This window comes from Somniosus microcephalus, chromosome 9, assembly GCF_052327205.1.
Source record: "Somniosus microcephalus isolate GS21.2 chromosome 9, FLI_Smic_1.0, whole genome shotgun sequence".
NCBI lineage: Eukaryota > Metazoa > Chordata > Chondrichthyes > Squaliformes > Somniosidae > Somniosus > Somniosus microcephalus.
The window spans coordinates 128815346-128841820 of record NC_140995.1 but is presented as its reverse complement, the minus strand read 5'-3'; the positions used below and the strand labels follow the sequence as shown (position 1 = coordinate 128841820).

General features: G+C 44.9%; 1 protein-coding gene across 8 annotated transcripts in view; it reads right to left on the bottom strand.

The window, feature by feature from the left end:
• ptprk (protein tyrosine phosphatase receptor type K) overlaps nucleotides 1-26475 on the bottom strand; it is a 702201-nt gene that overhangs the window by 54948 nt on the left and 620778 nt on the right. For 4 of the 8 annotated variants that reach the window (XM_085997159.1, XM_085997160.1, XM_085997161.1 and 1 more), the window contains 2 exons: nucleotides 23818-23853; nucleotides 9653-9837 (listed from right to left, as the gene is read on the bottom strand). In XM_085997159.1, coding sequence (XP_085853285.1) covers nucleotides 9653-9837; nucleotides 23818-23853 — 221 coding nt within the window. The remainder of the gene's footprint in view (nucleotides 1-9652; nucleotides 9838-23817; nucleotides 23854-26475) is intronic. The other 4 variants (XM_085997163.1, XM_085997164.1, XM_085997165.1 and 1 more) reach the window with 1 other exon arrangement.

The window sequence follows — 26475 nt, the reverse complement described above, 5'->3', positions numbered from 1 at the left end:
CAGAAGTCTAGCGAGCAGTTGGGTGCCGTCACTCTCTTCCAAACTTACAAAAAAAAACGCAGAGAAATAACAAAACAGTAATTAAAAGCCACTGAAGAAAAAAAGTAAAAAAGGAAAGCCTTTGCTATTTTAAGGGTTCCTTTGTAAATAAAGATTCTTACCGCACTCAATCCTGATGGATGTGCTGAGCGTATAGCAGGATTCAGTTGTAAATGACAGGAAATCGAGCAGTGTCAGATTTGCAGGTACTAGACACTGATTTAAGTATTAAAATTAAGTTCTTGCATGTACTGAGGGCAATTTTCAATTTTGCTGCCTAGGCAGTAACCTGGTTGAGTGGATCACCCACCCATTGCAGAAACCACCATCGATGCAATAAAAATCAGGCTACTTCTAGAAAGGGCGGGTGAAGCATTCTGCCACTTATCGCCCAGGTGTCGAAGTTGCAAATTATCCCAAATATGTGACACTGACTATGCAGGTGTTGAGCCTGACCAGAAAATCTTACATAGCAGGATTCTTGTGGGAACTGACAAGATATTCTGATACCAAATTTTCGATGAAAACAGTCCATCTGGCTAGAATATTTACCCTCTGAAGAATGACCACGGTTATAATAATGCTATTCATCTTTAAATGTGTGTCCTCATGCCAGTAAGGGGTTACCAACAGATGAGTAAATGTCAGTGGTTAGCTCAGGGTCAAACAATGGATCATACATTTTTTGCATTAAATAATTTTGTATGAAAACCACCACCAATTATATGTGGTGCATCTTTATTCACTTTGTGGTGCTGTATGATGCAAGATCTAAAGACTACAAGTTTTGTGACCTATTACCAGATCAGTTGGGATAGTAAATTATATGAAAGTCACAGTTCACTATATATCACATTTTTTGCTATGTGTGAAGCCCAATATGCTGCAGTAAATATGAGGCAACATATGTGGCTTTTAACGCTGCTATTTTTCTAGCTTACCATAACATGCAAACAGGAAGTTGCTCAGAAACAACATATTTCTACAGGAAACCACAACTACTGGCTTAATAGTTAGGTCTATATCACATTGTTTTATGTAGTATAATCCTGAGGGTTTGACATGTTAACATGACAAAAACTTTACAATTAAACAGTAATTTAGAAAAAAGAACATTAAAAAGTAACACAGCACAATCTATACTGATGCCAAGTGCTATAGCTAAAGAATACATTGCTTTTCCAGGAGAAATAACTATTTATTTGCATTATCAATAGCTATGCTATCATCCATTTGTAACGCTTTTGATTTCACTTCTAGTGAATGCATGAATCCCATTCTTCCTGGTGCAAAAGAATATCATAAAAGCACAATATTGTTTGCCTGGTAATTTGTTGCTAAATGAGTCATAACCCTGATACATTGCCCATTAGGGGATGTTCTGTACCTTCAGGTGAAACATCAATCAATCAGTTTTACTGTATTCATTGCAAGTTAAATTTAGCTGGCTTGATAATGGATGTCAGTGCAACAATTGAGAACCTAAATAATGAGAACGCATGTAAGGAACAAGTTATTTAGGTAAAATAAACCAATTGATGCCTGTAAGTGATGTTCTGTCAACGACTGGTCCTGATATGTAGTCTATTTGTCTATTCATCTACGTCAAACCACCTTCACCTTGCAACTGCAACTCTTCGCCTGGGTGTCATTGACTTTCATAAACTGCTCAAGTTTTAATCTTGCATGTTTTAATCATCATCAGAATCACTTCACTGAAATATCTGTAACTCACTGCCGTATGTAACAATTTATTTAACACCTTGCTCAAGACCCAAGAAATTAATTTTTGGTTGTACAGGTAGACTATCCTTTATCCGCACTTCCGAAAACCTCTAAAAACCTAAAGTTTTTTTGAGGAGCGTAAGTCGTGCGCACGACATGACCCGAGTGGCGCCAACAATGACAGGAGTGGTCCGGGAGCTCTGCCTTTCCCTGTGAGCAGGGCAGAGGGTCACAGAGTTCCCTCCTGGGTAGGCGATTGCAGGCCGAGCCGGGCAGTGTGAAGGAGGTACCGGGAGAGTGAACCCAACAATACAGCGGCCAGTCCAATAGCTGCAGCGGCCCGTCCGATAGTCTTTTCTTCCCCCCCCACCCCCACCGCCGACCTGATTTGCGGGCCAGCTTAGTGTAGGAGTCAGCCGATATCCGGCTTTCCCACAACTGGCGGCGGCAGTCGAGCACCAGACCCCCGCTAAGTCAAGGAATTCAGATACGGAGCAGGGGGAGCCGGAAACCTCGATCTAACGGCAGAAATCAGCAGCTGTTTTGTTAGTTTTTTTTTCCCCTAGCATTTTTTTTCTTCCCCTAGCATTTTTTTAAACAGTCAGGCTATGGAAAGAGTCTCTGTAGCTTAGCAACAGCTTCAGAGACGCTTCCAAGGCAGGGCCCGAGTGTTTACAAGCTGTTGCTAAGCAACAGTGTTTGTTGTCAGATACAGAGATGAAAACCTTCTGAAATCCGAAAAATTCCGAAAACCGAAACACAGCTGGTCCCAAGGTTTTCGGATAAAGGATAGTCTACCTGTATAAGGACTTTCAATCTCAGCCAGGCTCACCACATATATTAGAATGATGTGTCAGGTAACCTAGATTCTGCACTAGGTCACGGTCTGAAATGTTTTGACCATTTTCCATAGAAAGGATCTAGATAGGAGTTATTTTAAAATGTGCTTTTACATTAATGGGTTTTGCTTCTTGGGACAGTGCTATGCTGGGATGGAGATCAGTCGTCAAACAAAAAGTGGATAAAATGCTAATTGGAAGTTAATTTTCACAGAGACTAAACAATAAGCAATTTGTTAGCTTATCTGAATAACTGGAAAACATCTCTCATCATTAGAAAACCCTTTGATCTTTATCTGTGAGAGGGATAGTAGTAGAGAAATGGGGGTAATGATGACCTTGGGCAATAGTGGGAAAGAGGGCGACTAGGGATCTGGGGGTCCTTGTACACGAATCACAAAAAGTTAGCATGCAGGTACAGCAAGTAATTAGGAAGGCAAATGGAGTGATGGCCTTTATTGCAAAGGGAATGGAGTATAAAATTAGGGAAGTCCTGTTACAACTGTTGGTGAGACCACACCTGCAGTACTGCATACAGCTTTGGTCTCCTTATTTAAGGAAGGATATACTTGCATTGGAGGCAATGCAGAGAAGGTTCACGAAGGTTGATTCCGGAGATGAAGGGGTTGTCTTATGAAGAAAGGTTGAGCAGGTTGGGCCTATACTCAGTGGAGTTTAGAAGAATGACAGGGGATCTTATTGAAACATATAAGATTCTGAGCGGGCTTCACAGGGTAGATGCAGAGGGGATGTTTCCCCTCGCGGGGGGAATCTAGAACTAGGGGGCATATTCAGAATAAGGGGGCACCATTTTAAATCGGAAATGAGAAATTTCTTCTCTCAGGAGGTCATGAATCTTTGGAATTCCCTTCCCCAGAGAGCTGTGGAGGCTGGGTCATTGAATATTTAAGGTGGAGATAGACAGATTTTTGAAAGATAAGGGAGTCAAGGGTTATGTGGAGCGGGCAGGGAAGTGGAGTTGAGGCCAAGATCAGATCAGCCATGATCTTATTGAATGGCGGAGCAGGCTCGAGGGGCCAAATGGCGTACTCCTGCTCCTACGTTTTTTGTTCTTATGAATGGGGACAGGGGGCGGCTGGGGACCGGGGACAGCTGGGGACAGGGGGCGGCTGGGGACCAGGGGCGGCTGGGGACCGGGGAATGGGGGCGGCTGGGGACTGGGGAAAGGGGGCGACTGGGGAATGGGGAAAGGGGGCGACTGGGGAATGGGGAAAGGGAGCGACTGGGGAATGGGGAAAGGGAGCGACTGGGGAAAGGGGGCGGCTGGGGAATGGGGAAAGGGGGCGACTGGGGGAATGGGAAAAGAGGGCGACTGGGGGAATGGGGAAAGAGGGCGGCTGGGGACTGGGGTAATGGGGCAACTGGGGACTGGGAGCTCGGGGAAGAAACGGAGACTGGGGACTCGGGGAGAGATGCAGATTGTGGAATGGTGGCTCACGGAGAGATGGAGATGGGCCGGGGGGGGTGGGTGAGAGGGGAAGAGATAGAGAGAATGGTTTCCCATCTTGGCCTGCTCACGGGTGGTCTCCTGGTTCTTGGAGCTTCTGATACAACAGCTGCTGGCGCAAAACCACAAGCAAATATACTCAAGTATTGGGTACCCAACCTTTATAAGGTAAACCCAATAAGATTTGTAGAAGTATTGTGATCCGCCGTCACATGGCCCACCCTCCAGTATATTGGTGCTGCTTGGTAATTAACATTAGCCCAGCATTAAGCTCACTGTGCGAGGCTGGTTCTCCTGGCGTTGTCTCAGCAGGAGGTCCAATGTAGCAAGGCCGTACTGTCATTGCAGCAAGAACAGCCTTCTCTTAAAGCTGAAGGGATAATTACTAGTCCTAGCTCCTTTAGGGCTACCCCAGATCAGGCGTATTCCTCAGACGTTCACTTTCAACTCAAGTTTGAGGTAGCCGAATCCTAAAGATGCTTGATTGGGTCTAAAGGTCCGGACTATCTCTCCCTAAAGGAAAGGAACAACCTGAAAATGTTACCGTCCTCCAGATAGCACTTTTAATAAGTTTAGCTAGACTGTAACGTTCCGGATATTATGAGGGTCCGGAAAACTCCCCCAGAATTCTGCAACTCCTCACCAAAAAGTGTGTACAGAGATTGAGTTTGCGAGTTTAATACAGAAGTCGAGACAATTCTAAAAATATATAGATTTATTAAAGAACCGACATGCAGTTTACAGTTGGTGAGTCAATTGCTGCATTAACAGTTCCAAAAAGAGAAAGCTTACAATCTTATCAGTGAACCTTACTTTCAAATCTCAACTTTGCTACAGTTTTACAGTTCTTAAAGTTCTATTCAGGATATCCACCAAAATCAAATACCTTTGATCCCCAAGGTACAAAGAGTTGGAGACTTACAGAGCCGCCTCTGAAGCTGAGAATTGCTTTGCCCGATTACAGCGAGTCTGTTATCCCATTTGAGAGTTCAATATTTATACCCTTTTCCAGTGGTATTTCCTTTAAGGTTTTCTGCCGATGTAAGCTAATTAGCTCTAGTCATTTTTCTGCTGACTCCTGCAATTCTTAGTCACCTCAGCTGGTAGCATTACAGAATTATGTCTCTTCTCTAGGTGTTCTCAGGCTTTACCATAAAAAACGGTGTTACGGCAGGTGTGTTTTTTACTTGATGTCATTTTTACGAAGGCAGATGGTTCTTACTTTTATGTGCTTCTTTACGAAGTGTAAATTAGAACACCTTGTCCAGGGTGAACCATTGTTTCATTCCAAAAGGTTCAGCCTACCGGAGCCTTTAACCTTCTGTTTCAATAAGGTTATTGATTCAGTGTCAACAACTATCTTATCTCTATAGCCAGAATGCTTTCACAGCTTTTTCATAGTTCGGTTTCTAGATTTCCAGACCCAGTTTGTCATGTTTTAATAAGGCCAGAATTCTTTCATAGAATGGTGTCTTTTTCTGAACAGGTTCTATGGCTTATTCCTTCACAAAGCAAGGTTGTCATGTTAGAAAGGGGAACTGCCATCTAAAATGAAAATAATAAAAATCATTTAAAAAGAGGCAGTTTTTAGCCCTTAGAGCTCAGCTACCTGCTGAATTTACGGGAAAAGTGCTTTAGCACTAACACAAATGGCTCAGCAAGCCAGGGAAGGGGCACCCAGGGTCTCGCACACAGCACGCCAGTTTTGTGCAGGGGGTCAACACTGCAAGAGAGGTCCTCTACCCACAGGGGCCATGAGGTCTTCAGAAAGAACGATGTGGGACCAGATCACCGAAGCCATCACTGCCAGCAGTGTCGCCTCCCACGACCTGGCTCCAGTGCCCAAAGAAGCTGCATGATCTCAGACCAGTGGTCAAGGTCAGTGAATGCATCTTCAAAAGCTGTCTCCTACCAACTGCATCACTAGCCTCCCACACTGCTCAATGCATGACCAACTCTGCCATCACTCACCTACCAATAATCTGTACCAATCACGAGGCACATCTCCCATTCCTAGCCTCACCTCACCTTCTTGGAAGAGACAATGCTGGCCATTCTTGAGCCCTTGGCCAGCGGTGGGGCTGAAAGGATACAAGATGTTGGTATCCTCATACGGTAACCCCCATCTCGCATGCACCTCTTGCTTTCCCACCCTCGCCTCACCACAACTCCACCCTTGTGCCTTCCTCATTTTACACACCCAAGAAATGCAGCCTGCCCAGCCAGTGGTTGACCAAGAAGAGGGAGAGGAGAGTGAAGAAGAAAAATAATAAACTGTTACTCGATTTCGCACTCCCAGCCACCAGCTCCTCAAGATCAACCTGCAATGCCATTTGCAGTGTTCCCCAATGAAAGTGAGCAGTCTTCCACCAGCCATGCAGCAGCCACTGGCGTAGCACTGCGTGACATCAGTAAGATAGGCAAAGGCACATACAAGACAGTCACTAAGGGAATGCATAAGGGTGATAAGTTGATTCTTTGATGTCTTCTTGGATGGATAGATGTATAAAGCTGGATTGGAAGGTTTGCTTTGTGGTGGCTTTTATCTCAGCATTGTGGCCAAGAGGACACTGTGATGGTCAGTAACAGAGGGAAGGTAAGGTGTAGGACAAAGTTGAAAGGGGAATTGGGGTTGTGGTCACTGGTACCGCAGGCGGATGATTCCATCCCGGATATCCCAGCCAGAAAAAGGCTGTCTGGGTTGCATCCTTCCTTCTACTTCCTCCTCTTTCCTCTGCGAACGGATGCCTGAAATTTGAAATAAAGCTGAAAATGCTGGAAGTACTCAGCAGGTCAGCAGCATCTCGACCTGAGATGTGAACTCTGTTTCTCTCTTCATGGATGCTGCTTGACCTGATGCATATTTCCAGCATTTTCTGTCCTCTGAGGCCTTCCTTTACCATCTGAGGCCTTGCAAGCATCCAGCAGCACTCCCTGAACTCACATCTTTCTCCAGTTTCTCTCCAATCTCCCCTCATGACCTCTCCATGCTCATCTTGTCCACGAGACCCACTTCCTGCTCCCTCGACCCTATTCCCACCAAATTGCTGAACACCCAACTTCCTTTTCTGGCAACATAACGAAAACAGATCATCTGGTCATTATCACATTGCTGTTTGTGGGAACTTGCTGAGCGCAAATCAGCTGCTGCATTTCCCACATTACCACAGTGATTCCTCTTCAAAAGTACTTCATTGACTGTAAAGCGCTTTGAGACGTCCGGTGGTCATGAAATGTGCTATATAAATGCAATGTGTTTCTTTCTTTTTCCCATGTTAGCTGACTTGTTAACGGTTCGCTCTCCCTCAAATCTGCCGTCATCACCCCTCTCCTCTAAAAACCAACCCTTGACCTCTCCGTCCTTGCAAACTACCGCCCCATCTCCAATCTCCCTTTCCTCTCCAAAGTCCTTGAATGTGCTGTCGCCTCCCAAATCCGTGCTCATCTTTCCCGCAATTCCATGTTTGAATCCCTCCAATCAGGTTTCCGTCCTTGCCAAAATACTGAAACGGCTCCCATCAAAGTCACAAATGACGTCCTTTGTGACTGTGACAAAGGTAAACTATCCCTGCTTGTCCTTCTTGACTTGTCTGCAGCCTTTGACACGGTTGACCACTCCATCCTTCTCCAACGCCTCTCCACCGTCGTCTAGCTGGGTGGGACTGCGCTCGCCTGGTTCCATTCTTATCTAGCTAATCGTAGCCAGAGAATCACCTGCAATGGCTTCGCTTCCTGCTCCCACATCGTTACTTTTGGTGTCCCCCAAGGATCTATCCTTGGCCCCCTCCTATTTCTCATCTACATGTTGCCCCTTGGTGGCATCATCCAAAAACACAGCGTCAGTTTCCACATGTACGCTGACGACACCCAGCTCTACCTCACCACCACTTCTCTCGACCCCTCCAAAGTCTCTAAATTGTCAGAATGCTTGTCCGACATCCAGTTCTGGATGAGCAGAAATTTTCTCCAATTAAATATTGGGAAATCCTAAGCCATTGTTTTCGGTCCCCGCCACAAACTCCGTTCACTAGCCACTGACTCCATCCCTCTCCCGAACATCTGTCTGAGGCTGAACCACACTGTTTGCAACCTTGGTGTCATATTTGACCCTGAAATGAGCTTCCAACCACATATCAGTAGCATAAGTAAGACCGCCTATTTCCACCTCCGTAACACTGTCCATCTCTGCCGTTGCCTCAGCTCATCTGTTGCTGAAACCCTCATCATTGTTGCCTCTAAACTTGACTATTCCAACGCACTCCTGGCTGGCCTCCCATGTTCTACCTTACGTAAACTTGAGGTGATCCAAAACTCGGCTACCCGTGTCCTAACTCGCACCGAGTCCCTCACCCCCATCAGCGCTGTGCTCGTTGACCTACATTGGCTCCCGGTTAAGCAACGCCTCGATTTCAAAATTCTCATCCTTGTTTTCAAATCCCTCCATGGCCTCGCCCGATCTCTAATCTCCTTCAGCTGCACAACCCCACAAGATATCTGCACTCCTCTAATTCTGCCCTCTTGAGCATCCCTGATTATAATTGCTCAACCATTGGTGGCTGTGCCTTCTGTTGCCCTGGCCCTAAGCTATGGAATTCTCTGCCTAAACCTCTCCACCTCGTTACCACTCTTTCCTCCTTTAAGACACTCCTTAAAACCTACCTCTACCGGCCCTAATTTCTCCTTATGTGGCTCGGTGGCAAATTTTTTGTTATAACACTCCTGTGAAGCACCTTGGGATGTTTTACTATGTTAAAGGCGCTATATAAATACAAGTTGTTGTTATTAAAAACTTTTAACATGTATTGCACCAAGCCACTGCTTCAATAAAACATTAAAAAATCCAGTCCAAAAGCTTAAATGCAAACCGACCTGAAAGATGTGTGCGCCCCTTTAAGTAGTCCTGACAGTATCTCCATCGGTCTGCTGCACACTCGCTTTTCAGAGCGAGCTTAGGACCCAGCGCTAAACTCAGCACAAAGGTCCAAATTCGCAGAGTGTGGCGTTAAGTCGGCGTGCAACATCACGCTCTCCATATTTGCATGCCCAAGGCCAGTGCTACTAATGGCAGCGCTATGGCCCTCACCAAAATGATGGCCGCCAAGTCCCGCGCCAGTGGTAGGCGTTAGAGCGGCGGCTACCATTTTTTTCAGGATTCTGGCGCTAACGGGTGGCGGTAAGTAGACCAATTTCTGGGGCAGAGATCCTATCCAGATCACAAGAGAATTTCATTGTTTCACAGATAACAGGCAGTGTCAGTCAACTTGTAAAAAAGTAAGATTCTCAGACTGCTTACAAGAGTGATTGATGCCACCGAACCCGAGAAGGTATCTATGGCAGACCCAAATTTATAACTAACACCTACCATTCAACAGCATTATTTAAAGCTAGGTTGAAGGATTTAAGTTTCAAGTAGAATAAACAATATTAAGTCAGCCACGTTTCAGAATGAAATATTACTACAGACTACTAGCTCTATATTTCTACTGAACCCTGACATGGTTCTGGTTTCATGAGAAAGCTCAGCTTCAAGGTACACATGATTTCATTATTTCGTTATTTGAGTATTTTACAATAGTCTTACCTCATATTCCTCTTTGAAACCATAGCCCTCTGATGTTTTCATCAAGTTGATATGCTGCAATAGATCAGCAACACGAATCGCAGGATGCAGTTGGCCAGTCTGGTATGGAGACTCTGCAGGGTCACAGTGATAACGGGGAACATCTAATAACCTGCTCGACTCTGCTGACACAGTGTGGTTTTCATCTAGGAAAAGAAGAAGAATTTATTAAGTGCGCAATTTCCCATGCATTTCTGATACACGATCCTATACTGGAGGTAAATTATGTGCAATTTTAGAGTTGTCCTTTTGTTGAGTGACTTGAAGCAATCTTACAGAAACAAAAAACATTGAGGCAGATGTGATTGAAGTCTTGATTCACTTAATCCTTCCACCTGGAAAATTTCTACTGGATAAGCATAATGAAAATTACAATTCAAATTAATCCAATCCCCAAGTTCCTAAACATGGCTAAATAAATTCAATTATAGACCCCTTATTGGAAAAGGCCCAGTCCCGTACATACAAAATACCCAAATGAGTTCTATTCCATAAGCTTTGTTCTAACATATACATGTATGAAACTTTTTTCTGAAAGATATTACAACATGATGGTCTTGGCTTCAGGACTAAACCAAGAATTGATGTGGAAATATGCATTATTCACTATTAGGCATGTTTCACTTAACATTTATTTCTACTTCCATTAAAAGCAAGTTTATGGCTCAACATAATCCTACGTCTGGCATGCCTACAAGGAAATGTACTTGACCATTTAAAAAAATATATAAATGTTGCTTGCATCCATTTATCATAAGATCTACCCAGTATCACAATATTGCTGACAGCCTAATGCTCTGCAGGAGAATGCAAGACTTTCTTTCCTAAAATCTAAATCTGAACGCCAATCTAGATGATTATTCAAACCAGTTCTCCTCACTCACTGTGTTTGGACAGTTATCTGCTGACCACTCAAGAATAGAGAGGACATTGCAGTAGTGGAGCACTCCATTCCAGGGAAAACGTGAAATAGATTTAAGAGTGAAAGGCAAGGATCAGTTCAAACAGCTGGTACACATCATTTGTAATTCAATAGTGACATTTACCCAAATAGTCACAGATTCACAGTCCCCATATCTGATACAGTATAAAGGCAGAACTCATTGACAAACATACACTTGACCATATCACAGTTTCTACACATCCTGTATTACCTATAACTGTGTTGTTTTGCAAAATACAATACTCACCAGCAATGGGCACTTTGTAGAATAGAGCAGCAAAAAACACAAACATAAATTACGGTTGACATATATATTCCAAAAAAATTAAATACATCAATACATAAATTGGTATTATCATTTTAAATTTACACATTGTAACCAATCTAGACATACAATTTAATACACGCCACATTTTTTACTGTCTGCTTCATTTAAACCTTCTTTTAGGACTGAATCCAAAACCAATTCAACAGACAAGATTTGTTTTGCTCAGTGGTTAGTTTCATAATGAAATAAATGCCATGTAATAAACAAAGAATAATGTATCCCCAGGTCTGAGGTACATGATTACACTCTAACATAATCAAGGAGTTCAGAGGACATCATCACTGTGACAATGAAGAGCAAGCGGTTTTTAATTATCATTGAACAGAATTAGGATCTTGCCACTGAACTCCGTGGCATCTATTGTTTAAATATACTTCTAGTTTTTATTTTTTGCCTTGTGTGCGGCCAGCAGACAATGTGCATTATGCAACTGCAACATAACATTCAGAAAAAGGCCAATACCTAGTGACATAAACAGAAACAATGTTTCCATACTCAGTGACAGACATTCCCTGAACACGACATGCAACACCATCCAACCATGCGTATTACATGGCATTACCACTGCTAAAAATATTTCCAAAATATTAACTATCAAATCTGAATAGCTTGGCAAAAGAATAATAATTTTCCAAGTAATTATTCAAGGATCATCTGCACAATCATGTGAAAAAGGATTCTGCTGGCCAATTCGACAAAGGGGAAACAGACATAACTGAATAACCGTAATCTGACTTTGGCACAATATATTACAATCACATGGTTATATTTGTTTTTATAAAGCTTGGCACTATTGCTACCCAGCGCATTACTACTATGTATTTGAAAGTTTGCCATGAAATCACTGGTGTCCAGCTATTGAAAAGTACAAAGGAACTCTGCTGGAATTGTTTCTAAATAGATTTTGGGAGTGGAAACTTATGTCATAAAGCTAACTATGTTAAAAAGCAGAGCAAGATTCCACCCTTCCCTTCCCCCTAAACCTTGCAGAAAAAAAAGGCTTAGCAAAGATGACTTACATGCATGTTATATTTCATGCATTTAAATGTCTTTTTCAATTGGAATTGGACTTGTCAAATTAACATGTTTACAGAGCCACAGGAGTTCATCAGGTTATTTATGTTATTACACAGAATTTTCTGATGTATGCCCAGCCCAAATAATCAGTGACAAGAGCTTTGCATATTTTGTCCAGCTATTTATTTTAAGTGAACTTCACAAGCCAAGACTGCCAGTGTTTATGATTTCATACAGTAGGACATTGCCTATGAGCACACTGATTTATCATGTCTTTAATTATATGCATGGCTTGCCTTCCCATGAAGCGCACACTCCTCATATTTTCACTTTTCTTTGATTAAATCTCATCAACTCAATAAATAAACATTAATAGTGCCCACCCGTGACCACGCCACCCACCTGTGCCCACGCTGCCCACCCGTGACCACAATGCACGCCAGCGCTTGCTTCCCGATTTCTTGAGCAGCTCAAAGTCCTACATGGATCCTGTTGCTGCTCCACCCCACAGATTGATAGGGGAATGTCTTCATTATACATCCAAGAAGAAGGGTTAAGCGGAAGGGAAGAGGGACGAGAGTAGTGATGTTGTTAAAGGAATTTTCTGGAGCAGTAGCTGTCAGTTTAATAGGGGCTACTGAAACTGGTAATATGCGTACAACAGCCTCCATCTGTATATTAAAACAGAAAATGCTGGAAGGTCAATAACCCGAAAGGTTAACTCCATTTCTCTATCTACAGATGCTGCCTGACCTGCTGAGTATTTCCAGCATTTTGTGTTTTTATTTCAGATTTCCAGCATCCGCAGTATTTTGCTTTTGTCCATCTGTATATTGTTTGAGGGCTGGGAATTGCACAATATGAGTACAAGTTAAAATAAAATTACAAGAAAAAATTAATTGCACTGTGACAGCAGTGCACAAACCACTGTAATATAGGCTCACATTTACTGTGAATGTGAGCCACTATACAATGTTTTCCACCCCTCCCAGCCGGAGGCTGGTACTAGTTGTCACAGGAAACATAACTTTGTGCCAAAAAATTTCAAACTTAACTGCTTAGGGCCACTTTGCTTTCATTCACTATTCAACAATCTTTGAATAAAATTACTTCACACTTGTTGATATGGGTCATAGCTTATAGCAGAAAAATACCTTTATAAAATTATCCAATAATTGCATTGTTTTCACAATCACAAAGATGCCTGTTAATGCAGATAAGCAAAGTTCTACTGCAGTATCACTTATATGAACAATATTTTTAATTTTGGTCCAAGCTTTTTTAAACTAACACTACAATGTTTATCCGTGGCAATTACTAGATTCATTTTTTCCCCACTTTATTTTAATCATAAATACCAAAGTTGCATTAAATGCATTGATGGATAGCCTAGAAATTTGGAATTCGGATTCCAAAATGCAATCCTGCTAATGCTCGAGAGATTAAGTCAATTGATTTTTTTTAAAAAGTATTAGCAAAAGTTTTATAAAAAGAGCCAATTACTACTGAAGCGCCAGATTTTTACTTTTTGGCTACATTTTCTTTTCTCCCATCTCCAATTTCCAAAGAGACTGGCTCCTTGCTTACATTTGGTTTGACAGGTGCCAGGAACCTGTAACACCTCACCTAAATGGCCATTTATGAAGTGTGAGGCTAGAGACTATCAACAAGCTATTCAGAAGGAAAGGGGAGGACACTTCAGCTGAGCCCAACCCTGTCCTCACCCTGTATGCACACATATTTCCAGTGGAATTGTCAGCAAGAGAGAACCATGGCTGATATTCTCATCCCTAACACAGGGACTCCAAGACCAAATGAAGCATCCCTACTGCTATCCTGGCTGAGAACAGTTAGCTCAGCGTAGACTTGGGATTGAGTTCTTGTCTGTATACTCCTTGACTGAACCAAGTGAGGCATTCAGCACGTAGCATATAACTTAACTCCATTTTAGTGCTTCAATTACTAAGCTAAGCATGCATATTGTTATTTTTAATCCTTGAAAGACAAAGAATCCATATACAAATAGGAATTGCTGTCCTCACATTTAAAGGAAGGAAAATAATTTTTTAAAAAGTCACCAAGGACATTGTCTTCATGAAACTTCACAATTGTACAGCCATTTTATTTTGATTATTCCTAATTGATTGTTCTGAATTACAGCCTTGGTTCTTTGACCAGAAAAGTAACATGGAGTTGACAGATGCAACAAGGGAAATGTAAAACACACAACTGAAGCAGCATCAGGTTGGAAATTAAAAAACTGGAAGAAAAAAAATCTGGAGTTTTGTATATGAATATTAAACTTCCCTCAATGAGGAAGCCCATGCTTACTGTATGGAATTTTCATTATTTTCCTTTCCATTCAACTTCCATAAAACTTAATGGGGAAGATTATCCTTTTCTATGTGCCTAGGAAATGCTCAGTTCCCAGGGGTAAGAGAGAAGAAAAAGCAGAGACCATTGCGGGTGGCTCCTTCCCATTTTACGTTTCCAAGGAATCTCCAAATTGGAGGGGGGGGGGGGCGGTGTTGGGAGCGAAAGAGTGGAGTGCTTGCACCTTCAACAGGCCTTTCAGCTCAGGTGCCATTTGGAAGGGTGCCCAGAAGCAGGCCTCTAGACTTTGCATCCAGCCCCACTCAAATTATAAGATCTGAGTGGGCCCTGGGTGCCATCGGAGGGCAACCTGAACAATAACTGGTTTTCTTCCACAGGGGTAGAAGGATATGAATTGGGGTTGTAGCCTTCTGGCTGCAGTTTTTGCTGCAGCAGTGTTTGGATATCTGCAACAGATTCTGGGGGGCAAGCTTCTAAAAAAGGGCAGCCCAAAGCCCGGAGAACTTCAGGCCAATGTTAAATGACCTGAACCCAGAAAGCCAAACGGATTCCTATTACGTCAGGCAGTGCACACTTTGGGTGTGCTCCACCTGACTTGAGGATGGTTGTGGAAAAGAAAATCAGGGCCAATATAAGAAAGTCATTCAGAAACTGGTGGTGGGACTCAGTAGACCCATAAGTTCCACCTGGTTTGGACGACGACAACACTAAAATGTTAATAATTCTGCAGGATGAAGTCAAAACAATAATGCTTGGTAAAAGCAGAAGAGCGGCTTCAGTTAATTATCTTACAGTTTTGTGATAAACGCACTGCTTGCTAGCCACTATTTTAATAAAATATGCAATGATTCTCCCCAGCAGAGTCTGTATGATGATGGGTTTGCACACGACTATGTCCCTACAGGGAATAAATCAATTGAGCATGGTTTTGATTCTATCTACATAGAAAACAAAAGCTACATGCACATGAACAAAACAATACGTCCTTTAAATAGAAAAAACAAAGTGCCAGATAAATTTGCAGCAGCATAATGTCCTGAGAAATTGGAACTCAGTTACAATATTCAGCAAAGAAAGTGGATTGGGTCTAAAAATTGTTTAAATTTTTTAAAAAGAATTTAAAATCACACAAGTCCAGAGGTTAAAACGGGTTTGATGGCAGTTTGCTTAGCACCGGGGGTCTGGGATCACATCTCGGATAATAGCTGACTGTTACATTAAAAGCTCAACTTATCAGGTGCCAACAATATTTGTAATACTACAAAAATCTATAGGCAGATTTCAGGTGTAACCTTGCAATCAATGTGCCATGTCTATCATCATAACCCTTCAAAGCTGAAGCTTTTCTAGATGCAAGGAATCTCATCACCACTTGGTGCTAGAAATCTTACTTCTCCAAGATGCCCTTCTCAGAAGCATTTTCATCAAACGGAAGACCTTTGGATCATGGTGCCAAATCTGTGTCGCTGGATCTAATCTGTAGGACATTGACGGGGTGATCAACACTGTGGGACAGAAAAACCTACAACAAAGTCTTCCTTGGCCAACAGGAAGTTACAGAAATAATCAACTCCTAAAATCTAATGAAAAACCCTTTGTGTGAATCAGATAGTATAATGGCGGAAATTGAAGGAATTTGGGTTGGAAGGCCCACTGCCATGTTGCAGTACTCCAGCCTCTACTAGCACTGCCTCTAGTGATTGCGAGGAGGCATGGCAATGCACCCGAGGCAGCAACGGTAAGCCGCTATTAACCATGTTGGAGGGAGAGCACCAGTAGTGGGCACTCACCCTCCCTCAAGACCACTTACTCTCCCTCCAATCAGGTTTCCACCCCTGCCACAGTACTGAAACGACTCTTATCAAGGTTACAAATGACATCCTATGTTACTGTGACTATGGTAAACTATCCCTCCTCGTCCTGTCTGCAGCCTTTGACATGGATGACCACACTATCCTCCTCCAATGCCTCTCCTCCGTCGTCCAGCTGGGTGGGACTGCACTTGTCTGGTTCCAGTCTTAGCTAGAGAATCGTCCCGCTCCGTTACCTCTGGAGTTCCCCAAGGATCTATCTTTGGCCCCGCCTATTTCTACATGCTACCCCCCTGATGACATCACCCAAAAGCATATCAGGTTCCAAATGTACGCTGATGACATCCAGCTCTACCTCACCACCACCTCTCTCGACCCCTCCACTGTCTCTAAATTGTCACACTGCTTGTCTGACATCCAGTACTGGATGAGCAGAAATTTCCTCCAAATAAATACTGGGAAGACTGAAGCCATTGTCTCCAATCCCCACCACAAACTCCGTTCCCTAACCACCGACTTCATCCCTCTCCCTAGCAAATGTCTGAGGTTGAACCAGACCGTTTGCAATCTTGGTGTCGTATTTGACTGAGATGAGCTGCCGACCACATATCCGCGCTATCACTAATACCGCCTACTTCCACCTATGTAACATTGCCCGACTCTGCCCCAGCTCATCTGCTGCTGAAATCCTCATCTATGCCTTTGTCACCTCTCGACTTGACTAATCCAATGCACTCCTGGCCGGCCTCCCATCTGCCATCTGATATACCTATCAATTCCTCCAATAAAAGGCGAAGAGTTACGAAGGTGACTAAAGGTTTTTATTGACTAAATAACAGAGCCCACTCTCGTGGGTGATCCGATCCAAGCAGGAGGAATACCAGCCAGTCGCTCACCTTTATACCTGGCCTGGTGGGTGGAGCCAAGGCGGAGTCGGCAGTGGTCATCCCAGGTATAGCAGTGTGGCAAGAGGCGACCTCGTACCGTGATACAATAGTGGTCAGTGATACAGTTATAACGAACAGTGGTGAACAGTGCTAACTACTAACAGTGATACGATAGTGAACGTGGTTTACCACATTCACCCCTTGTTTAGAATTAAGTCCGGCGGGGTGAAGTGTACTACCAATTCTGGTAGGTCAGTCTGTCCGGAGGCTTCGTAAGCCTCTCCGATCGCCGCAGCGGTGGTGTTGCCTTATCCGGTGCTGGTGCCTTATCCGGTGTTGATGCTGGTGTTTGCGTGGTCGGCGCGGGCTCGTGGGGTTCCGGCATGCCGTCTACCTGGACTGAGGTTGGGGGGGGTGGTGGCGGTGTTTCCGGATCGGCTGAGGGTGCGAGGTCTCGTAGGGAGACAGTGTCCTCCCGCCCGTCTGGGTACGCCACGTAGGCGTACTGGGGGTTGGCGTGCAGGAGGTTCACCCTCTCGACCAGGGGGTCCGTTTTATGGGTCCTCACGTGTTTCCGCAGCCAGACCGGCCCCGGGGCGGTCAGCCAGGTTGGTAGAGTGGTTCCCGTAGTCGACTTCCTGGGGAAAACGAACATTCGTTCATGGGGGGTGGTGTTAGTGGCCGTGCAAAGTAATGACCGGATGGAGTGCAGCGCTGTCGGGAGGACTTCTTGCCAGCGGGAGGTTGGGAGGCCCTTAGACTTTAAGGCTAAGAGGACGGCCTTCCATACCGTCGCGTTCTCTCTTTCCACCTGACCGTTACCTCTGGGGTTGTAGCTGGTGGTCCTGCTTGCTGCAATACCTTTCTCTAGGAGGAATTGCCGGAGTTCCTCGCTCATGACGGAGGAGCCCCGGTCGCTGTGTATATAGTTCGGGAACCCGAACAAGGCGAAGAGGGCATTCAGGCACTTAATGACCGTGCTACTGGTCATGTCGGGGCAGGGGAAGGCAAAGGGGAAACGGGAGTACTCATCAACGATGTTGAGGAAGTACACATTACGGTCAGAGGACGGGAGGGGCCCCTTAAAGTCGATGCTCAGGCGCTCGAAGGGGCGGGTGGCCTTGATCAGGCTTGCTCGGTCCGGCCTATAGAAGTGCGGTTTGCACTCCGCACAGGTCTGGCAGTTCCTGGTCATGGTCCTGACCTCCTCGATGGAGGTGGTCAGGTTGCGGGCCTTAATGAAATGGTAGAGTCTGGTGACTCCGGGGTGGCAGAGCTGGTCGTGGAGGGTCTGAAGCCTATCGATATGCGCGCTGGCGCATGTCATTCGTGAAAGGGCATCAGGGGATTCGTTCAGCTTGCCTGGCCGGTACAAGATCTCATAATCGTAGGTGGAGAGCTCGATTCTCCATCTCAAAATCTTGTCATTCTTGATTTTGCCCTTCAGCTTGTTATTAAACATGAAAGCCACCGAACGCTGGTCGGTGAGGAGGGTAAATCGTTTGCCTGCCAGGTAGTGCCTCCAGCGCCGTACTGCCTCCACGATCGCCTGGGCCTCTTTCTCGACCGACGAATGTCGGATCTCGGGGCCCTGTAGGGTCCTTGAGAAGAAGGCCACTGGCCTCCCCTCCTGGTTTAGGGTGGCGGCTAAGGCGAAGTCGGATGCGTCGCTCTCCACCTGAAAGGGGATGGACTCGTCCACTGCGTGCATCGTGGCCTTGGCTATGTCTCCCTTAATGAGGGAGAAGGCCGCGCACGCCTCCTCCGTGAGGGGGAAGGAAGTGGCTTTCAGGAGGGGTCTGGCTTTGTCCGCGTAATTGGGTACCCATTGGGCATAGTAGGCGAAAAGCCCCAGGGTTCTCCTAAGTGCTTTAGGGCAGTGGGGGAGGGGTAGCTCCATGAGGGGGCGCATTCTTTCTGGGTCGGGGCCGATGATTCCGTTCTCCACTACGCAGCCGAGGATGGCAAGGCGCGTGGTGTTAAACACGCATTTCTCCTTATTGTAGGTGAGGTTCAGCCGTTGGGCCGTACGGAGGAATTTCTCCAGATTCGCGTCATGTTGCTGCCGGTCGCGGCCGCAGATAGTGACGTTATCTAGGTAGGGGAATGTAGCCTGCAGTTCGTTCTGGTCAACCATCTGGTCCATCTCCCTTTGGAAGACCGAGACCCCATTAGTGACACCGAAGGGGACCCTAAGGAAGTGGTATAGGCGCCCATTCGCCTCGAAGGCGGTATACTGGCGGTCCTCAGGGTGGATAGGGAGTTGGTGGTAGGCCGACTTCAGGTCGATGGTCGAGAATACTTTATACTGTGCAATCTGATTGACCATGTCAGATATGCGGGGGAGGGGGTATGCGTCCAGCTGGGTATATCAGTTTATGGTCTGGCTGTAGTCGATGACCAGGCGGTTTTTATCGCCGGTCTTTACGACTACGACCTGGGCACGCCAGGGGCTGCTGCTCCCCTCGATAATGCCCTCTTTCAGGAGGCGCCGCACCTCAGAGCTAATGAAGGCTCTGTCCCCGGCGCTATACCGCCTGCTCTTGGTAGCGACGGGTTTGCAGTCAGGGGTAAGGTTAGCAAACAGAGAGGGTGGCGGGACCTTGAGGGTGGAGAGGCTGCAGGTGTTACGCGGTGGGCGGTTTAACGTTTGCTGGTTGTTGACTGAGAGTGGGGGGAGGGGTCCACCGTATGCTAGGGTTACGCTTTGGAGGTGGGATTGGAAGTCCAGCCCTAGTAGGACGGCAGCGCAGAGATGGGGGAGGACGAGGAGTTTAAAGTTTTTATACTCCGTGCCCTTAACCGACAGGGTCACGACACAGTAGCCGCTGATGTCCGTGGCGTGGGACCTCGATGCCATCGAGATTCGGCTGCGCGTTGGTAGGACAGAGAGGGAGTAGTGGCTCACCGTGTCTGGGTGGATGAAGCTCTCCGTGCTTCCGCTGTCGAACAGGCAGGTCGTGGCGTGGCCGTTCACTTTGATGTCCATCATTGACTTGGACAGATGGTGCGGGCGGGCTTGGTCCAGGGTGACGGAAGCTAGTGTGTAGCTGAGCGAGTCGTTGTCATCTGCGGGCGAGGCGGTCGGGCGTGGTGAGTAAAATGGCGTCTCCCATGAGGTAGGGCCCCATGAGGCACTATTGGGGTCGGTTGCCTTAATCAAAGATGGCCGCCCCCATGACTCATGTGTGGGGATGCTGGCCTCAGTTGCCCTAAACGAAGATGGCCGCCCCCATAGTTCGCATGCGGCACTGCTGGCCTCTGAGGATCCGCTCCTGCAGGCCTTGGAGAAGTGGCCTTTCTTCAGGCAGGTTTTACATATGGAGTTCTTGGCTGGGCAGCGCGACCTCGGGTGCTTCTCCTGGCCACAAAAAAAACAGCCGGCGGCCCGATCGCGGATGCCCGATGTCGGGGCCGGTGCCGGGGGTGGCGGGGCCGGGACGCCGACGCAGAGGTAGGTCCCGGGGGCGGCGCTGGGAAGGGTGCTGTGGTAGGGGTCGGGCCCGAGTCCCAGGGTCGCGAGCAGTACCTGGTGAATGCTTCCTGATCTTGGTGGGCCACTTCCAGGGAGATAGCGAGGGCTTCAGCTTTTTCCATGCTGAGGTCTTTAGCTTCCAGCAGTCTTTGCCGTGAGTACTCGGACCGTAGGCCTTTCAGGAATGCGTCGCGGATATTATCTTCAGTATTTTCGGCTGCCGACACCGATTTAAAGTCACAGTTCCTGGCGAGTGCATATAGCGCCTGTGAGAATTCGGCTACTGATTCTCCTGGCTGTTGCGGCCGTGATCTTAGGAGGTGCCTAGCGTACATGTAGTTTACCGGGGTCCGGTACTTCTGTTTCAGCAGGTTGATGGCGGTCTCGTAGGTAGTCATGTCCTCGATGAGAGTGTATACTCTCGGGCTCAGTTGTGCCTGCAGGACACTTAGTTTGGATGCCTGAGGGACGCTGGATTCTCTCAGGTATGATTCGAAGCAGACCAGCCAGTGTTTAAAGTCTGCGGCTGAGTTTGCTGCTCGTGGGTTCAGGTCCAGGTACGGCGGTCTGAGGGCTCGCAGCCAAGCTGGCTGGTGTGGCTGTGCTCCTGGGAGCTGCGCTGGTGGCTCCTCCGCCGGTTGTGACTCGTTGTCGGACATCATTAAATTTAGTCAATAAAATTGATATACCTATCAATTCCTCCAATAAAAGGCGAAGAGTTACGAAGGTGACTAAAGGTTTTTATTGACTAAATAACAGAGCCCACTCTCGTGGGTGATCCGATCCAAGCAGGAGGAATACCAGCCAGTCGCTCACCTTTATACCTGGCCTGGTGGGTGGAGCCAAGGCGGAGTCGGCAGTGGTCATCCCAGGTATAGCAGTGTGGCAAGAGGCGACCTCGTACCGTGATACAATAGTGGTCAGTGATACAGTTATAACGAACAGTGGTGAACAGTGCTAACTACTAACAGTGATACGATAGTGAACGTGGTTTACCACACCATCCTACATAGCTTATAAATTAAACTCATCCAAAACTCTGCTGCCATATCCTAACCAAGTCCCGTTCATCCATCACCACTGTGCTCGATGACCTACATTGGCTCCCAATTGAGCAACGTCTCAATTTTAAAATTCTCATCCTGGTTTTCAAATCCCTCCCTGGCCTCGCCCCTCCCTATCTCTGTAATCTCCTCCATCGCTACAACCCTCCGAGATATCTGCGCTCTTCCAATTCTGGCCTCTTGTGCATCTCCGATTTTAATCGCTCCAACATTGGTGTCTGTGCCTTCAGCTGCCAAGGACCTAAACTCTGAAATTCCCTCCCTAAACATCGCCGCCTCTCCTTAAATCCTACCTCTTTGACCAAGCTTTTAGTCATCTGCCCTAATATCTCATGTGGTTCGTGTCAAATCCTGTTTAATAACACTCCTGCGAAGCGCCTTGGGACATTTACTGTGTTAAAGTTGCTATATAAATGCAAGTTGTTGTTACCTACAGCTGGAGGGCCCATGGATCAGCGAGAGCCTATCTTTCAATCTGAAATAAAAATCTTGGGGTGCTTTTGCCCATTCTTCTTGAAAGGCTACAAGTTATCTGCTGCAGCACCACCGAATGTTTGTGTCTGGCAGTTTGAGGGATCCCACAATGTCTATCTATTGAGTCCTGACCCAGGAAAATGGGTCAGGGTCACAGTGGGGTCTTAATGGTGGGTTGAGGTCCTGCCAGGCGCTGTTCAGGCAGCAAAACCATCCGAGAACAAAGTTCAGCCTATGCTTCCCTGATTCCTGCAGTGAAGCCACAGAAACTGCTTATTCTGGAAAGTCTCCATGAGATCTGTCTCTGGGTAACCCCAAGAAGAGATGCGATGAACCACCTTAGCATAAAGAATCTACTTGTGTAACTGGATACTGCCTCCATTGAAGGCTTAATCCACTATCTCGTACACCGTGAGTCTTGGACAAAGTGATTTGTGAAGTTTGGAGAAAACCAATATGAAAACATAACTATTTACGTGACCACATTCACTTTACAAGCTCATTTCTAGGTCAGCACCCCATGCTGTGAGGGAGACATTGGGCACTATGGTGATGGTTGGGGAAGGAGACTGCAGTTACAATCAGGAACCACATTTCCCTTGGGACCACCATCTTAATGTGTTAGATGTCTCCTGGTTGATGCTGACAGGATAGCATGTGCAGAGAGCCCTCAGCATATATCTTTTTATCCTGGGTGTCGATTTTTTTTTCTGGAAGCGAAAATAGGAGCTTTGCCTTACAAAGACAACTTCCCATAATTTGTACACAGACCAAAATTTGACAGCAACAGGCTGTATAAACAAAGGCTCAATTGTCCTGGGAATTCTATGCAGCCCATCAAGCCTCAAAACCATGGATTGTGGCCAGCTAAAATTATTTTGTCCGAGTTTAGTTGTTGTTCACACAGGAAAGGAGGGCAGCAGAAAAGAGTTGAAATCCATTACATTTCTGGTTTGCTGATATTCACTGGGAGTCTTCCCTCACCTCAAGATTTACCCTAGTCTATCGAAGCTCAACTGCAAAGAGATATGGCGTGCCAATTCTACCAAGAAGGATACTTCCAACTCCAGGCTAGACAAAGAATAGCAATCAATAACGGATATCCTTCCAACAAACAAAATGGTTGAGTCAAAGCTTTTTTTTTGTAAATGTTGGCGCAGGCTTCACACTATTGAAAGTCTTGCAAAGTCAGAAAAACGGTACACGCAGATGGTGTGGATATTGGTGATTGGAAAGGACAGTCAATGTAAATTAAAAAATTAAGCTGGGGTCGCCCTGAGGTGTGGCATAAGGCAGAAGAGAAAAAATGCTGTTAATGATAAAATAAAAATCTTGCCAAAACTTTATTTAAAAAAAGGCTCATGTCGTCAAACAAAATGGCAGAACAACTGTTTGAATTCTTAAAGTACCTATAGGTGTTTTTTTCTTTCTCTCCCACTCAATACCTGAATGGGATCAGTGAAATTCTTATCTTTGTATGCAAGGCCAATTTCAGATAGCTGTATTATTCCAAATGTTTTGTTAGTTGCAACACCCCGTCTAATTTTCTCCAAAATAAAAATGTTTCTAATCCATTGATGGATACAAAACTATTAGTGATTGACATCGGTGTTTAGATTGCTTTTCCTCCTCTCACTCTCCATCATCAAACCACTATTTCCTGCTGAAAAAATAGCAGATCCCCTTCTTCACTCCATTAAACATACACACAGACACAGCTTGTTTACATAGCTATTAAGCATGCAAAACACACAAAGTCATGCATCAGTGAGGATATAGGGTTGAGTCCTCACCTAACACAGCAGTCGGAACAAGTGGATCATTAGGCACTGTAGGGAAACATATCTCATGAAGAAACAGATCTACATCAATTATTTTTCAAAGTAGAAACAGTATATTACTTTAAACCGCTGAAACTCTGTACAAAGGAAATCACAGGTCTACTACTTTAGACTTTTATATTAGCCAAAAATAAAGACCAGGCTTACAGCTATTGTACCCATAAATTAAATTCATAAATGTTCTTTGCTTATATCCTGATTATATTAAAAAGCTGCAGCAAAAAGGAAAATGTAGACTTTTACTGGGATTAAGACAGATGGTCAATTATTTGGATGATTTAGAAACTCGACAGATATTCATTACCAGACGAATTAGCCAAGGAATTACTAGGGCTTCAATAGCATAATCGACTTCTGGTTTCAGGTTTGCTTTTTTAATTGTTTGTTGGAATTGCCAAAAAAAAAACAAAATTACATTTAAATTAATGCATTCCTCAGTTTTTTTAAAAAATACTAAAGGCACGAAATTCTCATACATTTTTCTCTATAAAAGCTGTCTCTCTGGTCTGTAGAATAATTGATTTGCAAAATCATGTAATGTTTTAGCGATCAGATCACACCACAATAAACCTTCTGTGCAATATGAAACCACGGCACTTTCATCTACCTTTGCAACCATTAACTAAATATTAATTACCTATAATTACAGAAATAGCTGATCATACTTACTGAATACCTAGAAATGGTGAGCATGTCAGAATAGACTGTAGTAGCCCAATAAATATAATAAAGCTAGAAACTCAACTACCTGGTGCTAACTATACCATCTCAGAGTCATAACGGCACAGAAGGAGGCCATTCGGCCCATCGAGTCCATGCCGGACCACAGGACAAAAAAAAAAATCAGTAATGGAACTCATCGACAGAGGCAGAAAGATCAATATGTACATGCTGGTCAAATGCCAATATGCTAAAAAGCAGATATTCAGTTTTTAGATCCATTTCAAGAGATAGGGAAGATTGAGTGATGCATTAACACAATGTGGTAGCAATTCACCTTGGGTGGCAGCGCACCTGCTGCTCGTTATATGCCCTGTCTGATGTTGAACTCCATAGACTGCAGTGGAACTGAATATCAGGCAGGGCATATAACAGGCGTGATTGCACCCATTTTGCGCTGCGAATTTCTACCCCATTGGCCCGTATTTTCTGATCCCTACGGGCGTGTACAAGCTGTGTACACACCCATAGGGACCTCGCAAGTGCTGGTTTCAGGCATGCGAAGCACATGCACCAAAAACCGGCACTTCCGATCTGTCAAGAATCCTCTTGACAGATCCTCCGCCTGCCCTAGAGAAGGGCCTCTGCGGGTGGAGAGTTTTGCTTTCTGCAGAACCTCCGCCCACTGAAATCCCTTAAAAATCTTATGCCTGGTAAAAGCAGGTGTAAGGCCTGCTATACCAGCATAAAAGAGTTTTAAAAAAAAATTTCATTTATAATTGAAAAAATACCTTTAAAAAAGGCAAGTTTATTTTTAGCCCTGTAAAAAACTATTTTTCTTTTCAAAAAATTAAATTTTTGTTTAAAATATTTAATTTAATGTAATTTTAACTAATTTTAAAAATGTGATTTTTAAAAATGTATTTAATGTTTTGATACATTTTTCGAGTGATCTCCATTCATACTTTTGACAGGTCTAAGCTGTCAAAAGTATGAAGGGAGATTCACTTCTTTCATTGGTTCCCCGTGGCCCACGTGATCCCAGGGACGCTTGCAAATCGCCTGCGCCCCTGGGATACCTGGGCCCTGCGCATTGCGTCGTGGAGAGGCCCAGGAGCAGAAATGGCTGGACCTCTGGAGCCCTCAGGTAAGGGCGTAGATTTTTTCCCAGATCGGAGGCCTCCACACGCAGGAAACGTCTGATCGGAAAATATGGGGCCAATGTCTTCAGCTGGAGAAAGCAGCAACAAACCACCTCTTACTAAAATTTGCTTTTCAGTTAAAAACAAAATTAAAACCCAGGTCTCAGTCTCCAGATATATTTTATCCGTCCTAATTATTTTATGGAAATGAATTATAATAGTCTAAATAACTGCTGCAGTAGGCCATGTGGTTACAGCATACACAGCACTTTTCTTGTTTCAATGTTTCTTTCACTTATATTCCACTACTGAACAGAAAGTCAGAAAAACAATTTAGCTAGGAAAAAAATCTTCCATTTCAAATGTTTCAAAGAAAATTACTTAAAAGACAAGTACTAATTTTAAATGAGAAAAAAGTAAATTTTAGCTTTTTTGTATTAAATTTAATTTTTCTTCCCCGTTACTCAGTTTTCTGCCCTTCACTCCAAAGGCAGACTATTGGGAGGGCACCAGCAGCTCACCCAATTAGCAACTCTTCATATGAGAACCTTGACAACGAGCGTCACCAGACTATTCAACACGGGCAGGCTTCACCACCAAACTTGACTGTTCTCACCCGACATCTGCACAAGCACGCTTTCCAGTGCCCAGAAAGAGACCAGCAACATGAACCTGGCTGATTTTGCTTTCCTAACTCAGAGACACTTAGGAAAGTATAGCTTCCCAACTTCTGTTTTAGCTGAGATTAGCAACTCAACATCGACTGGGAACCAAACTTGGGACTTTCCAATCACCTGGTGAGCACAGG